Source organism: Mauremys reevesii, linkage group 4, assembly GCF_016161935.1.
Source record: "Mauremys reevesii isolate NIE-2019 linkage group 4, ASM1616193v1, whole genome shotgun sequence".
NCBI lineage: Eukaryota > Metazoa > Chordata > Testudines > Geoemydidae > Mauremys > Mauremys reevesii.
In genome coordinates this window covers 59,754,021-59,771,385 of record NC_052626.1, presented here as the reverse complement: position 1 = coordinate 59,771,385, position 17,365 = coordinate 59,754,021, and the positions used below count along the sequence as shown (strand labels likewise).

The window sequence follows — 17,365 nt, the reverse complement described above, 5'->3', positions numbered from 1 at the left end:
AGGCCAAAGAAACTGAAAGAACAGGCATGAAAGCAACCTCAACAAGATAACAGTGGACACTGATGTGAGACCATTTTTTACTGTTTTGACTGGATATTATCTCCCTTTTGTTGATTAATTGTTTGCTCCAACCCTCTCGTTCCCCATCGATCAGTCTCTGCACCTCAGCTTCACCCTGTGTGCCTTTTGTACCCTCTTCTTCCTCGTCTCTCAATTCTTCCTTTCAGTGTTCCCTCTCCTTTCTGTCTAGCTAGTCTCCTTCTAGTAATACCTCTTCCCTAAAATTAAAAAAACACCACAAAAACTTAGACCAAACAAGTCATTGCAAGTATCACATTGTTTGCTGTGCTTGTATGTTCTATTTCTTTGTTTTTATCTGTTTAGATTGTCATCTCTTTGGGTTGGGCGGGCTGTCTACCGTTTGTACAGTGTCTAGAACATTGTGAACACATTTGTGGCTGGTCCTTAGGCACTACTCTAATAAATGTTGTGTGGGGTGAGGTGGGAGGGAAAGGCATTTGTCAGGAAAATAAATAAGTTTTCAATTGCCTTAAAATTTCTCTTGCCCCTCAGTTAGTCGCCTACTAACGATGCTCCAGAAGGTGGCAGGAATCTTCTGTTAAAACTGAAGGCCTGGAAATATAGACTGTATGAACATGATGTAATGCCTTAACTTGAATATTTCAATATGCATCACTTCATTTGTATATCAGGCTTTAAAATGAAAAACACTTTATTTCTACTGTCATCTCAGTTGCTTTGCTACAGTGATGGGCATGCCATAAGTAAGTATAAACTAACTTTAATAGACATTTAAGTGCTTAATGAGACTAAAGCATAAATACAAACTGAGGCTAAACGTTTAGTTTTCTGATTTTAAAAGTAGTGTTTGATGACAATCTGATGGGAGAGGTCGTCTGTTAGAAACTCCAACAATCTCTAAGGGAGGGAGAGAGAGGAGCCCAGGCACCAAGGAAAATACCATGGTAACTCCATTAATGTTAGATACCCAACTGGAGTCCAGGCTGTTGGTTCATTTGGGATGGGAGAGTGGGGGGAGAGGCTTTCTCTGGAGATGAGGAGGGAATCTGTATCAGACCCACTTGTCCGGCTCACTGAAAGCTGGGGGTTGTAGTCACAGAAAGTATCTCTAGGCCCTACCATTCCATGCCATTGATGGTGGCTGTACACTGCTCCTGCTGCTCCTCCCCTACAGTTGGAGCTGTGGCTCTGAAAGGCGCTTCATGCACAAAGAAGGTGTACGAAATTCCACGTCACACAGTGTTTATGCTGTGAGACTTTCTGAGAGATACCAGAATGTAAATAGTAAAGGTGCGAGTCCATAGTACTCAGGTTATTTCTCACCTCTCTCTATATATTTATTTATTTTATTTAAAAACATTTTTGCTGTTAACAAGCATGTGATCCCTGGAGAGACAAATCCACAGTTTGAGAACTGTAAAACTAAGCATCTCTGATGGTATCTTCTAGACTGAGTCCCATTGGGTAGATAGAAAGATTAACCTAAATCTATACAGAAGCCCCTGGAACCCTATAGATTGGGTCCCTAATCCATGAACTATTGGAACTCATTTACAAAACTTTTCTTAAACAGTACATGAATATATTCTCATACTATAGAAATAGAATTTATAATCCCTATTCCATGATGAGATATCTTTGAACTATAATGTATCTTATCTAAAACTATCTTTAAATAGGTTTTTTCCTCAAAGCTTTTTATAAAAAAAAAATCCAATTAAAATAAAAAAATGTTTATTTTTTTAAAAAATATTGATTTTTATCCACTCTGATTTTTGGTCTCTGGTGTTTCACATTCACCTTGGTGGCATATCCAGAACTCATTTTTCAGCAGTAAGAGGCTCATACAATTTCAACCCATTTTTCATTACTGGTAGTTTTACAGCTAGTAAGAAGTGCTGCTTTACTCATGAACTTTCTAAAGATGAGCTGAGTAAGGGATGTGGGGGAGACAGCATTTGTTTTCAACCACTAACAGAATTTACCTCTGCTCCTGGTATATCAGCTGCTTGTTTCACTAGGAGAGGCATACAATTGTAGGCAGTGCTTAATTTGTGCCAGGGCTGAGCCCCAGCACCTCTAGGCTTGCTCGTTTAGTTATAAAAGTTAAAAAATTACTTGAGCCCCAGCACCTCTTTCATTACAGTTTAAGCACTGGTTATAGGTGGTGTCAATTCCTAAGCAACAGGAATACCTGTGTGTTCTATTATGGGAGGGAGAAGAGGCTGCACTGTCCCCTCCAAGGCGCTTTCAAATCTTATTGTGTGATTTTTTTGATAGCATTTATCAAGTAAACTAATACATATGAAACCCAAGTGCTTTAGGCCACTTCTCAGTCACGCTTGTGTCCCTGTCCTCCTATATGTCCCTATTGATGCTACCATACTGCAAAAAAGATGTAAGAGAACAAACTTGTACCCTGACGAAAATCCTCTGTGCATGCCTGCTTAGTGGCAAAGGATTATGGAGTGTACACTTATTCTTCACATAGCGTTAATGGAAAAGAGAGCTGCATACGTTTTGTTCCACTGATGCAGTAAATGTCAGTTTGTTTTCCTGCACCGCCACCCTCAGATCCCAAATGTCTCATGAAATTTGCTAGTGCCTTGATTCCAGTTACTCATCAGTTGCTCTGTGGGACAAGAGCCCTCTCTTGTGGAGAGGGAGGGAGCTAAGCTTTCAGGAGGACAGTAAGACAGTGCACCACGCTCTGGACAGACAGCATCTCAACTCGGATGCACTGGCCAGGTAGACAGGAAAAGCCCACAGTGAGAGCTCTCATCATCACAGTGACCACGCACAGCTCATCAGCACAGTAACAATGCAGTCTCCTGAGAATCGAAAAAAGAGCCCCAGCATGGACCCTCGGGAGGTACTGGATCTGATTATTTGAAAAGAAAGGCTAGGCTATGAAAAAAAAAGGCCACAGCAGGACTGTGCAGTGCAGAGGAGAAAAAGGAGCTCAGACAAGCCTACCAGAAAACCAAAGAAGCAAATGGAAGGTCCGGTGGATTCCGAGGGGGGGTTGTAATCTGCCATGTCTGAGATTATGCATGCAGGGAAGATGAAGAGGAAGAAGAAGAGGAAGACAGCCCTCACAAGCAACTATTGCAGAGAATGACGCTCCGGGGACTGCTGGCATTCAAGCATCCAGCTCTTTATCTTGTTCTGTTATTCCTCAGCAAAGTGATATCGTTCAGGATAACCTGGTTAAAAATCAGGAATTGAAATGCCGATGATCTTTTCTGTTTGGTGAGTCTCCAGCACACCCTCATCCTGGTTGTTCCCTAACTTGTGAGCGCTCTGCCTGCTCACTTCTGCAGAGGGAGTGGACTGCAGTTGGCAGACAGGTATATGCAGAACAGACTCTGAAGGGTTGCCATCACAAGGGGATATGGTTTGTGGTTAAGTTTTTACTTCGGGTATTGAAGGGGAAATCGGTGTGCTTAATCATATTTTTTAAAGTAATGTAAAGAATTCTATATAAACAAAAGAACAATGATGGGTGTAAGTAAATGGGTGGATGTGAAATGGCTAAAAAATAGGTCCTATAGTAATTTTCTTTAGAAAGATAAAGTCTGAGCGACTTTTAGGTGTTGATCAAGAAGCCAAAGGAGAAGATTTGTATTTTACTCTTACTTTGTATGTGTATGAGGAAGGAATCACCAAAACATGCATAGCAAATCTACGTGATCAGATGACCTGGTAATCCATCCTCCCTTCCCTCATTCCCCCTACTGTATGTAGTTCTCACTTATGTTTGTTTACCATTAGATTATAAACCCTTCTGGCAAGGAATGTCTGTCTATATGTTCTGCTTTGTACACTCTAGGCATTGTGAATAAATAATAGCAGTCGAGGGGCATGTTGGGAGCCTCTGGACAGTGAGAAAATGTTGCCTCTGCATTTCTTCATTTCATAAACACATTTCTGATGGAAAATGCCCTTTTTTCAGAATCAAAATTTAAGTTTGCCCAAAAAAAGCCTTCAGTGTTTCATCAGGAAAATCATAATAAAAATCCAGCTGCTCAACTGGAAGGATCTTAATCTCACTTTCTGCCTGCAAGCAGCCAACCAGCAAGATTAAAAGTTTATTTTGATCCTCCCAAAATCGAACTTTTCTGGAAATCTCTTCATGTGAAAAATTTCGCATTTGTCTTTTCATCTATTTGGAATGAAAATGTTAAAAAAATTGGCATGTACTATCTCCCACACAGGAGGATAGGGCAGATTCATAAGTAAATAAATTGACTAGTATACCATTCCTTCCTCAACTGTGCTTTCTGGACTATGAAAAGAACCAATAATCTCTCCCAATTCCATTTCTCTCCTATGATATGACTACATTGCAGACAGTGTGCCTGCATATGAAGAGCACTACTGAAACCTTAGGGTGTTTCCTGCCAGGTAAGATTGGAAATCGTTGTTTTGCTGTCCCTCAGCCACCATGCCAAGACTGTTTCTTAGGGAGCCTGCTGTAAACATATGGGGACTGGAATCTGATGTGATGTGTGGAATTTCCCATTTCAGTTAATCAAAACTCTTCCTTTCCTCATGCTCAATAGAATTAGCTTTATGCTATACCAACATAATTGGGAAAATGGAAGATTGAGGACACTGATAAGCAGAAGTGCTAGTTCAGAGGTAGGCAACCTATGGCACTGGTGCTGAAGGCGGCATGTGAGCTGATATTCAGTGGCACTCACGCTGCCTGGGTCCTGGTCACCAGTCCGGGGGGGCTCTGCATTTTAATTTAATTTTAAATGAAGCTTCTTAAACATTTTAAAAGCCTTATTTACTTTACATACAACAATAGTTTATATATTATAGACTTACAGAAAGAGACCGTCTAAAAACATTGAAATGTATTACTGGCACGCGAAACCTTAAATTAGAGTGAATAAATGAAGACTCGGCACACCACTTCTGAAAGGTTGTTGACCCTTGTGCTAGTTGAATACTAACTTGCAACAAAATGTTGCTCATTGCAGTGTTTGTTTGCCTTACTCAAATATCCATACTGAGGTGCTTACAACTGCTTTGTTCCTATCTTCTGAATTGAGAGACTTATCCTTTTCAGCAGTAATTCTCCACAGCAAGCCTTTAATGTAGCCAAAGAATTGTTGTTCTTCCTCTTTATGGGATTTTTTGGGGGTTGTTGCTTTAATCTTTGAAGCTCTTGATCAAATGAAGCATTTCCCTGATTTCCGTCTTATCCAGATGGGAGCCTTTTGGATAGGAGTAGGCTTTGCTTATACACAGCAAACTTCCACTGCTCATTCCTGAGGAGGAGGTTCACTTTCAGGTCATCTTGAATTGCTGCTTTGATTGAGTAAACTTGGTGGCTCCATCAGCGTGAAGATGAAAAGCTTGCTTTTTTGGCACTGTAGACCTTGGTCTGCACCAAATGTTCAATGGGGGAAAATAGTGTTGTCTTTATTTTTTAAAAATTAAAAAAAGGCCTTTTCATAAAGAACAATGAATGCCTTCATACATATACCATAAAATATTTCTGTGAAAAGTTGGAGTTGTATGGGCTGGAAATAGAATGCTATTGGTAGGCTTGGAAGGATTAGATTTTTATTGTTAGATGTCCCTAATTATTGCTTCCCCCCCACACACACATACATCAAAACTTACAGATAGGCAAAGCAAGAAAAATTCTACTTGAGAATTTACTACAGTTTAAATTAAGAATACTTACTTTGTATATTTTGATATGGGATGTTGACTCACTCCCCCCTCCCCCAATTTCATGCAACTGTAAAAATTTTAATTAATAAGTATATTTATAATTGAGCTAAAAATAAATATTCTGTTACTTTTTGATGTAAGCAAGAGATCCCCCTCTGTTAAGAGCTTGATAAGTTTATGGAAGGGATGGTATGATGAGACTGCCTACAATGGAGTATGGCCCATTGGCAACTGCCAGTAGCAAAAAATCCCTGGCTGCTGGAGATGGGACACTAGATGGGGATGTCTGAGTTACTACAGAGAATTCTTTCCTAGCTGTTTGGCTGGTGGGTCTTGTCTACATCCTCAGGGTCAACTGATCTCCATATTTGAGGTCAGGAAGGAATTTTCCCCCAGGTCAGATTGCCAGAGATTCTGGGGTTTTTTGCCTTCCTCTGCAGCATGGGGCCTGGGTCACTTGCAGGTTTAAACTAGTGTAAATGGTGTAACTTGAAGTCTTTAAATCATGATTTGAGGACTTCAGTAATTTAGCCAGAGGTGTTAGGTCTATTACAGGAATGGGTTGGTGAGGTTTTGTGGCCTGCAATGTGCAGGAGGCCCGACTAGATTATCATGATTGTCCCTTCTGGCCTTAAAGTCTATGATGTGGACCGCTTCACAAACCACTGGATGCAACTGTTATCTAAGGAGTTGTCTAAACACACAAATTGCACCACATTAGCTATACCAGTATAGTTAGTAGAATAAACCCACACCATTCCCACTGTGGATGCAGTTATACTGATTTACTTCCATACAGGAAAGGGAATAATATATTTCGCTATATGTGTGGCATAGGCCTGGCCTACACTTAAAAGTTAGATTGACATAGCTACAGCACTCAGGGGTGTGAAAAATGCTGACCTAACCCCCAGAATAGTTGTGGCTAAGTTGATGGAAGAATTCTTTGTTGACCAAGCTTATCCTGTTCGGAGACGTGGATTATCTGCAGCAGTAGAAAAATTATTTCCGTTGCTGTAGGAAGTGTCTAAGCATAACTATAGCTCCACAGCTGTTCTGCTTGTAGCACCCATAGTATAGACATGGCTTCATACTGATATAACTGTGTTCACTCTAGGGGTTCTGGTGTGACTGTGTGTCTGTGAAACCTAACTGAAATAGCTATAGCAGTATGGCGCATGAATAGACTAGGCTTTGGCTCTGTCTAGATGTCGGGGGGGAGGGGCATTTTTTGTTTTTTTGTAAAACATGTTGGTTAACACGTTTTAATATGATTTCCTTAATTACCACAAGGGTCTGAACTTTTCATGCTAAAGCCAACACCTTTGGTACCCATCATGCTAGTTACAGTATTTAATCAGAGGGACTAGTACCACCCACTGAATTTTCACCACCATTTTTAAAAACACATCTGGTGGTTCAGTTCCTGTCCAAGAACTGACCTGTTTGCCTCATTTGTGTGAACTGAAGAGACCACTGCCCAAGGTGGTATGGCTGCAAGTCCTTTTATGATAGCATAATTGTGCTTGGCGAAATGAGAGAGGCACAGGAGAGCAGAGCCATACTTGTTTACAGTAATGCTTCCTTTAGTGATACGAAAAACAGGTGTGTCTTGCGGTGGTGGTGGTTATAAGGTGAAATGGACCTAGAGAATTGGCAAGGGTGGCAGGGTGTACATTAAAATATGAAGTCTGTATAAAACTTACTCTTTTAATTGAAATAATGCCTAAGCACGAAACTTGCTTCAGCTGCAAACAGCTATCCAATTACTATATTGTGACTCCTTATCAAAGTACCAGGTTGTGAAGTCATTGTTTCAATAACCCTCTTGCTTGTTGTTTTGCTGCAGTTGTGGCAGCGGTATTGAGTCATGATTTGATGGATGAGAAGCAGCCTTGCTTTTTTTTAATCAGCAGACATGGAATACACCTAATTGCTCTGAGCAGAAATCCTGCCAGTGGAGATAAGGTGCATAATTACTAGTATCTGAAATGTTTTCCTGGAGAAAATCTTCAAGTAAGCTGGGGACTGCTGGATGACCATACATACAGTCTAGAGAATTTTGAATTCTTTTTATATGGTTATCAGGGTCTATAAAAGATCCTTGATGCACTTCTGAGTCTCTGGAGGTTTCCAGACCTCTTATCTCTACATGCCTTTACCCCAGTATGTGTCCAGGGTCTGTTCTAATTTACGCTTTGTTTCTCATGACCCCTTATAGGTTGAGGAAGGCTAAGAATACCCAGAACACACTTGCATACCAGTCAGACCTCCTACATTGTAGGGCTGGGGAGCTGCAGAGGCCACTCTCCACTATCGAGGGGAGCTTCCTTTTTGCAAGGGGTGCTCCATGTGGGCAATTTCTTTACCTTTCATGGCCCTTTTGTGCTGTGTTTTTTGGGGGGTAATGGACATGGTATCCTTGACTGATATATTGTGTTTAGGTTCAGTGTGGAACCTCACATACAAAAATAAAACTGTCATGGTGTCTCTTGAATCAAGATCTCTGAAATGCATGTCTATCTCCCTACAGACTTTGACTGGTCCTATTTCCTCAACTATTCAAGGCTATAAAAGATTTTGTAGAAAATGACAGCTCAGCTCATGGAGCAGTGATGTGGATTTGAAACAATTTTACCTTGTGGTGTAGCCATAGTCTCTTCTCTGCAGAGGGTGAGCACAGGAGATAGGTGAGACAAATAGATATAGCTCTAAAAGTCTGATTTGCTTTACAAAAAGTAAAGCACTTGCACAGCCAAAGGGATAGCTGCTCCATATTCCATTTCTCACCACACACTTGGCTGATTCATTTTCCTATGATTTTCCTGCCTTTGGCAATCTCTAGTGGTGCTGAAGAGCATGTGATCTTCCACAGAGTTGGCAGTGTTCCAGTACTATAATTCTTTCTTTCCTCCTTGTTTTACCTGGCCAGTGCAACAACTTGTGAGAGAAAGAAAGTGAGCATTTTCTTTAACTGGAATCAGACTTGCAAAGTCACCACTGATTACTAGCTGTTCAAATTCTTCTTGTAACCAGCAGTCCTGGGAACTCCCAGTGCAGTCTCCCAAGTGTGGTAGGATTTACAAGCAGTCATGCTGAGCAATAGAACACCTCTCTAGGGTTTCTTTCTCAAACATCCATTTGAGTTCAAGTGGGGTTTATATGACTGGTTGTTAATGTTCTAAAACTGCATTTTAAATCACAATTTTCAACCCCATTGTAATTATCCTAATTATGTCAGCATCTCGTAACACTGATGTAGGCTTTGTCCATCTCTATTGAGTTCCTGAACTTTCTGTTCCCTTGCCCTTCTACAATCTTCACTCTCAAACATTTGTGTTGCTGCCATTACTCTTCCATCCTAGGAAGAGTGATTGTAGCTCTCCTTAAAATCTGAGGCATGCTCTGAATTTCCTTCCCCAAAGCCCTGCCTCCAGAGTACTCCTGTACCTCATCAGCCTGGGAAATGGCAGGGATCCAAAGATTGTTTTGGGAGGATTTATAATCATAAAAAATTTGCACTTCTAAATTACTGTATTGTAGCCTGTGAGTTAGATGAGGAATATAATTGCTCATTCTTCCATAGCTATATTGACTCGTGCAATATTAACAGGAATAAAAGGATTTGTTGATGACTCTTGAAAGTACACAGAGCAGTTCTTTTAGTTCAAATAAATAAAAGGAAAGTTCTTTCCCATTGTTGTAATGGTCACCTATCTGAGTTTCAGACTTCAAGTCTCACTTGGCAAATAAAATGACCTACTCTGTTCCACTTTATTATCATTTTGATTAGAAACAGTTTTCCCACCCCACATCTCCCCTACCCCATTTAGTTTTTTACATTTACTGTCTGCACTGTGTTGAACCGCCAACACAGTGTAGCCATTTCAAAGACCTATCAGTTGAGGAAGATAAGGGGGTTGTTTGGTTGGCATGACCCCCTAAATGCTACTTTGGAGGTGCTGGGCTGTGGAGAAATGTATATTTTTTTACATTTTGTCAGCCTACAAGGGAAAAAGTCCTGCTTAAACTGGAGTCTGCCAAAGGGCAGTGTTGGAAGTGAGGTCTTGGCAGCTATGTGACCTGAACTCTGGAACTTGAGTAGGGAGGGAGGACGTATATGTGTGTGTGTCTCCTGCCTATGGTATCAGTCACTCCTGATCCCCGGAGTTCATTTCCCAGCACATGGAGAACCCATTATTGTGCTGAGAGCCCTGTGGAAACTTATGGTTTGACCTAGGTCAATAGCTTAATGAACAGTTCTGGTTAATAATTAGTGCTGCAAGTGACATACTGCAAAATTTCAGGAACTGCTTAGACAGCTGTCTGAAATGGGACTTTCTCATTCATGCTGTATTTCAGATATTACCTAATGTCTACAGGAGATGAAAATCCCCTCTTTTAACTCTCTTTATTTTTTTTAGTCTCTTATCACACTTAGTCAATCCTCTTATAATTCTGTAGGGCCTCTCAAAGTGCATCCCAAGGCACTTTGCAAAATGAATTAAAATGAACAGCTCATATATTGAAGAACAAGCCAAATTAAACAAATGAAAGAGATGAAGTAGAAACCATATTGGCATTGCAAACTGACTGAGGAGGGGAATTCCAGATCTAAAAGGCACAATGAGAAGACTCTGAAATAGCCTTACAGATAGTTAAGAATCACCAACAGGCTGACACCCAACAAGCTGACACCCCTGGAACTCAAGGCACAACTTGGAACAGTAGGTTCTAGTATAAAGCTAAAATGTGCAAGCTAGGTTTGGCCTATTGTCTTTAATACTGGGATCATAATCAAGAGCCAGTTTAGCGATCTCTTAATACATAGTTTTTAATTCTCTATTCTCTGTTAATTTTATTGACATAAGCAATATTATAGCAACACAGTTTACAGATTTCTTAGGTCAGGTGAATCATAGAATTGTAGGACTGGAAGGGGCCTCGAGAGGTCATCTAGTCCAGTCCCCTGACCTGTATTGACAACACCTGGTATAGGTAATAATTCTAGCAGCTGAATACAGCACAAGTTGAAATCTGTGTAGCTGTCTAGCAGAGTTCACCCAGGGCTCTAATTGGACTGGATTAGTGACCAGGGGTGGGGTAGGTGGGTGTTTTCAGGCTGTCATCTTGTTCAAAATGTCATACCTCATTTTAAAAAAAATAAAGTAATTCTTAGCGTCTATGGTTGCTAATAAAACCTTTAAAATCTGACCTGGGTGTAGTCAGTGCAGCAATGCCTACCCAAGTGTTTCAGGTTCTCTGCAAAATCTCTGAGAAGGATGAGTTTCCCCCACTCATCTCAGCAGAATGATCACTCAGTTGTCCAATGGTGATTTAAATATCAAACATTAACTATTTCACTATGTTCATCAAAACGTGAGAAGGAGAGGGACAGCCATACTATGAAGTTCTGCACAGTCTGTTTTGGTGCCATGAGTGGGTGGCACTTGGGGGAGTACCACAATTTTTTTTTCTTCCTCATTATGATCCATGAAGTCGAAAGACCAGAGGGGATCAATGGAACCCAGTGTATCAAAATCCCAACAAGGGCAGTCAGGCCAAGGGTCAGTGCAGGGGAAAAACAGAGGCTGGGAGCAGCAGTGGAGTTTGTAGTCTGGTCCAGGCCAGGGTCAATACCAAGAGTCAGAGTCAGGAGGCAAAGTCCAGATCAAGCCAGAAGTTCAAGAGCAAGGAGCAAGAACAGTCATGATAGCTACAGAAGATTCACACTGTTGACTGGACAGTTCCTGGAATGCCTGTGGGTTTATATAGTGCAGGGAGCGAATCAGGCGCTATGGGCCTGCTGTATGTCAAACCCTTGAGGTGGAATTTTATATGATCTGTGTTCACAGCAGGTCATGGGAAGTGGAGCGCAAGTTGATTACACTTGCCACTGGGTAGCAGCCTGGAGATATCAGCTGCGTGGTAGCTCTACAGGCCTAGGCCTGGGCTCTAGAAGTATCCAATTCCCTCACCTCCAAAATCTTTGTGGAGTATGGTCTGTTCTGGTGGTGGTTGTAGGGCCAAATGGCTTCCACTGGCTCTAGTAGCTGTTGCTCCTCCCTCTGCCGGAAGCTACCTGCAAGCTCAGGCAGACATGCCTGCATCAGTTACACTTTGTGGTCACATTTCAGAGCTTTTCTTCACAACCATTAGAGCTAGAATTTTTATTTCGTTAATTTTCTTTAAGGGGGGGAAAAGGCTCAGATTCTGATGCCCTAGGCATGTGCCTCTTGTTCCTAAATTATAATCCAGCCTTGTTCATGGGTGTATCCATATGCCACTGAGTAGGAGCCAAACCCAAGTAGCCCAGCAGATTATGCACAATCATATTTCAGACATCTGCGAGTGGCATCTCCATTGGGTGGAGTGTGGCGAAGTGCTGCTACTGCTTTTCCAGTTTGGACCGGGAATCCATCCAATAAGGCATTACTCTACTGATGTCTGGAATTAGCAATGGAAATCAGAACTTCAGTATTGGACCAGAGTATGGAAACATCTTAATTCTAACATACATTTATCATTATGATGTTCAAAGTACAAAATTGCGTCATGCTTACACTCAGGTTCTGTAAAACAGATACTGTATCATCTTGGGAACAGTCCTGTATTCTGAATATGCAGTCCTTCTCTTGACTAATCCCTGTACTAACACTGAAGGAGCCTGGCATGCTCTCCTAGTTGGGAATTGATGTTACTAGCAGTAGATGTATAAGTGCTATCAGTCATGTGTGTTGCTGGGAGGGGCTGAAAGGAATTTGAAAAAGAAAGAAGCAGAAGAGAAGACAGAACTTATTTTGCATCATAGTTGGCACCTTGAAAAGTTAGTTCAAGCATTTGGAAGTGGCAGGTGTAATAGGGGAAGCAAAGCTTTGTGACCTAAATTCGTCATGACTTTAAACAGAGATTCAAAAGATTTTTGTGACGCAGCATTATGAACAACTGCCAGGGTCAACAGCACCAAGGCTAGTTCAAGGAACTCGGACGGTAAGGTGAGAGGGCAGAGTATCTGTCAGCATAGTTGAGCGAATAGAACTTTAGCTATTGAAAAATGGCTGCCAATGGAATTGTAATCTTGTTTCCATCTTTTTTGTTAGTTGTTTCTTAGAGGAGTCTAAAATTACTAGCTTCTTTACGGGACAGTTTTGGGGCATAACTAAATGGCTTCATGTTAACTATTAACTACATTAGCCTGAGCTTGGATCACTGAAAATGCTTGCTATCTTTGTTTTCCAGGGGTGGAGGTGCTCTTGGGCTAAGGGAGGTGGGCATACTTTAAGAATATATTTTTACTCAAAGTAGGATTCCATACCTCCTCCAGCAAGCTCCATGTCTTCGCTTGTGCATGGATAGTCATCCACCTAATAACCTGTTAGTGTTGCTATTCACTCTTCAGTTACCCTAGTGCCAGTATTTTGACACTGTTTAGTTGACAAGGGAAGAGGGAGCCATGTTGTAAAATAAGTATGCTATTCTTTCTTACATAGAGGAAATGTTGTCTGGTGATTGAAGAGGGGACTCAAGTCAGGACTCCTGAGATCTAGTCACTGTTCTGCTATTGAGTTGTTTGCACACCTTGGACAAGTCACTGATTCTCTCATGCTTTTATTTCTCAATCTGGAAAACATGTCATACTTCCCTTTTTTGAAGAAAAGTTGTGAGGCTTAACTGATGTTTGTAAAGCCCTTTAAGATCTTTGGAAGGAAATGTAAACCATTATTGGGAATTGTGACAATATGTGACTTTTTGTTGTGGACTTGTTTCTATGTAGGTATGCTATTCTTTGTGGCCAGTTCTCGGAACATGAAAGTATTCAGAAGCGTATTCAAGCTGGGTATGTTTTTAAGGTGAGTAAAGAGCAGCTGCTTTATATATGCAAGTTATTCAGAGCTTGCCTCTAGGGTGGGAAGCAAGGAAGATTGGTTTAGAATTTTATGTGCTAAATTATAAGAATCCAATGGAGGGATTCAAAAGGTAGGTGGCCTGAATTGTGGAAGAAAATGACAACAGTCCAGTCTTAGAGTTGGCCTTTGTGAAATGAGTGAGTTGTTTCAGTCCAGTTTTTACTCTGCAAAATCTCAACACCACCACCACTTTGCGAAGAAGTTAAGGATTGAATGGGCATGGAAAAAGAAATATCCTTTCACCCTTGGTAGCAGCCCCTCTGCTTCCAGGCTAGGAGATGTTGGCAGAATAATGAGCAGGAGGCCTGCACTGTTGATGCCCGTGCTGGTAGACAAATACATAACTTCAGTTTTTGAAGGCTGCGAAAACAGCATTTTTTGAGTTTACTATATTTGCTTAAAATAGAACTTTTCCAACCATGATTTTTATTGAGCAGTGGCACTTACGTCACTGATTCTCTTCTCCCTCCCCCGTTTATGGTCTACAATGATTGTATCATAAATTAATTCTGTGTCTTGGCTCTGGTTTTCTTTAGGAACATGTTGATAAAGCAATTGCCCTGAAACCAGATGACCCCAAGTCTTACTATCTTCTGGGCAGGTGGTGTTACCAGGTAAATAGCTTTCTTCAACCTGTACTCCTGATTTCCTGAATGTTCTAAATCATATTACCTTTTTCTTCTCTGGAAGATGATCTTCCATTTGCATGAAAATGATGGGGAATTCAATCCAACAGCCATAAGTCTTAGGGGAATTCTATTCAGTTGTTGAATTTGCATACTGCATTAGAAAACCCTAATACACCCTCATAGAAATGGCCTTGTTTCCTAAGCTCCCTGTTTATACATATAGATTGAAAATTATCCTTATGGGAGGTCCAGGGCTTCCTATATTCAGTCCTGGAACAGTGCTAAAAAACACTGTAACTCAAGTGTGATATACTTGAAGTTCAGAAATCTTTCATACTGCAAGGACTATAAAGGAATGTTCTCATATGATTGGCAACCCAGCTTGCAAATGAGATAATGCATTAATGTTTAAGGCCTGCCAGGGCACAACATACTTAACCATAGAATTTGTCATTCAGATTCCCATCTGAGTTATTCTTCCACTTGAATACCTGTGATTTAAGCAATCTTTCTCTCTAACTGCTAGCGCTATAAATCAATGCCTTCTGCTATCTTACCACTTGGAATCCAAGCTTTTAATTGTTAAATCAAAGCAGTTTCAAGCAGTGCATGAGAGCTCAGTTACCACAATCATGTGGGAGGGAATGTTGAGAGCAAATGCTTTCAAGAGCAGTAGATATACCTGAGAGAATTCTATGCCCCTCCAAAAAATTCTGCGCACAGTAATTTAAAATTTTGCAAATTTTATTTGTCAGTAAATAAATGTGGATGCTCCAGCATGGCAGTGGGGAACACAGGCCACTGGCTGCATGGAGGTGGGAGATCACCTTGCAACCTCCCCAGAGACAGACTGTGCAGTGGGGCTGCACCTGACCCTGCATCCCTGCCCCAAAGGTCCATGTCCCAGAATGGGGGAGGAGGGCTGCAGGATGATCTCCAACCTCCTGTGTTCCTCGCTGCCATGCTAGAGCCTCAGCATTTATTTTATTGACAAAATTTGCAGAATTTTAAAATATTGTGCACAGAATTTTTATTTTTTTGGTGCAGAATTCCCCTCAAGAGTAGCAGGTGAAGCAATTCACCAGGGTTAGCAACCCTGTGCCAGGCGCACCAGGTGTGGAGGGGCTTAGGGTGGGATGAGAGGGTTCTGTGTGGGGCAATCTGGGTGCAGACAGCTCAGCGAGAGAGTACGGGGGGCGGGAATCTGGATGCACAGGGGCTGGTGGGGGGGGTTCAAGGTGCAGTGGCAATGGGACTCTGCAGGGGGGTCCAGGCAAAGGTGGTTGGGGCTCAGTGGAGGGGGGAGCTGGAGGTGGGGGGGGGGGTTGGTGGGCTGGGGGTCCATGTGCAGCTGGTTGGGGCTCAGCAGGGGATGGGGCGGAATCCAGGTGTAGGGGGCTGTGGGATGGTCCAGGAGCATGGAGGTTGGGATCGTTGGGGTTTGAGTACAGAGAGGCTCAGTGGTGGGTGGTCTGGGTGCAGGGGGTTGGGGCTTGTCGGGGTGGGGGCGGGTCCGGATGCAGGGGGATAGGGCTTGGCAGGGGGTAGTCTGCAAGGGGTGGGGATCTGCATGTTGGGAGATGGGAGAGCAGCTCCCTGCATATTGACCCCTCCCCCTGCTGCTGAGGAGCAATGCGGGCAGGAAGCAGGGTCTGAGGGGTGCAGATTCATGGAGGTTTCTGGGAGTGGGCCTGACCCAGCCCCGGCCACTCCCATGCAGAGAGAGTATGCTCCTCATCCTCCCCCAGCCCAGCCAGGACTAGCAGCTGAGCCCGGCGCAGGATAGGAACCACTGGCTGGAGTGAGGCTGGAAAGGTCTGGGTTTGGGGGCTGCAGCTCAGTGGGGTCTCTGGGTGCGTGGGGGCTCCAGATGCAAGGGTGAGGCTTGCTGAGGTGGGGGTTTGAGTGCAGGGGATGAGGCAGGGGGTTTCTGGTTGCTGAGGCTCAACGTGGGGGTCTGGGTATCAGGGTGTACTTTACTTCCCCTTCTCTTCCCCTCCCGCCTGCCTCCCCCCAGCTGCTACTGCTGCAGTGATTTACACCTCTGCAAGCTGCTCCAGGCTCCCAAAATGACACGCCTGTGCTGCCGGGGTGTGTGTGACCGCTCTTAAGGCTTCCCTTTGCTTCCCCGTCAAAGTCATTTTTCTGATGGGAAGCAAAGAAATCTGCATGAATATGAATTCTGCACACACGCAGTGGTACAGAATTCCTCCAGGAGTAAGTAGACCTTTTCCATGCACTAGTCCAGGACTAATGATCAACAGTGGAGGGTAGGAACCATGATATTAGAATGCAATTGGCTAGATTTCTTTTTAAAATAGAGCTTGGGGAATGGTGGCTCACTTTGGCAAGGCCAGTTGTTCCTGCTGTTAGAGTACTTGCCCTTTGCATCAGTAAAGAGCTTTTAAAGTATTTGCTGTACCTCTTCTTTCTTACCATTAATGTTGAGTGAAAGCTACTGACTTTCTTGCCTCTAAGCTTTGTTAATAATGATTACATAATTCTGCTCCCCTTTTTTTCCTCTCTATTTCTGCCAGCTGGCAGATAAACACAATCACTTTGCTAAAAGTAGTGCTTTCACACTGAAAAAAATCAGAATTCTGGAGAGTTTCCTGCCCCTGAATCAGCTCTTTAATCATTGCAGGGGCCCTGGGAAGTGGAAGAGAAAATAGTTCAAGAAAAGCACTGGTTGCAGACTAGCTCATGCTCTTTCTTTTTCCCATGCTTTACTCCAGTAAAAACAAACCACCTCCAATCTCTTAAGCACACATAGATGTGAGCAAGGATATTCTGGGGCTGGCCAAGGCTCCTGCATACAGTACATCTATGCATGTGTTTCCTCTGCCTCTGCTAGAAAGTGTTGCAAGTATTAGATGCGTATTGGTTGCTTTATAATTCTCAAGAAGGCAAAGCTTGGAGTCAGATACTATCATTCAGTTTTAGTATCTATAAAAAGAAATAAGAATTTGTTGTGACCTTCCAATCCTTCATTTATGAGTTGGAAGTCCTTTGCTATTGTTAAAAGTGAAATCACATTGGCAATTCTAGCTGAGATAATTGGCGTACTTGCTGCAGCTGGGCTGCTGAAGTGTG

At 42.4% G+C, this 17,365-nt stretch overlaps 1 protein-coding gene across 4 annotated transcripts in view; it reads left to right on the top strand.

Moving 5' to 3' along the window:
- Positions 1-17,365, top strand: part of RMDN3 (regulator of microtubule dynamics 3) — a 63,217-nt gene that overhangs the window by 33,641 nt on the left and 12,211 nt on the right. For all 4 annotated transcript variants that reach the window (XM_039534100.1, XM_039534103.1, XM_039534101.1 and 1 more), the window contains exons 8-9: positions 13,511-13,586; positions 14,180-14,257. In XM_039534100.1, the coding sequence (XP_039390034.1) occupies positions 13,511-13,586; positions 14,180-14,257 (154 nt within the window). The remainder of the gene's footprint in view (positions 1-13,510; positions 13,587-14,179; positions 14,258-17,365) is intronic.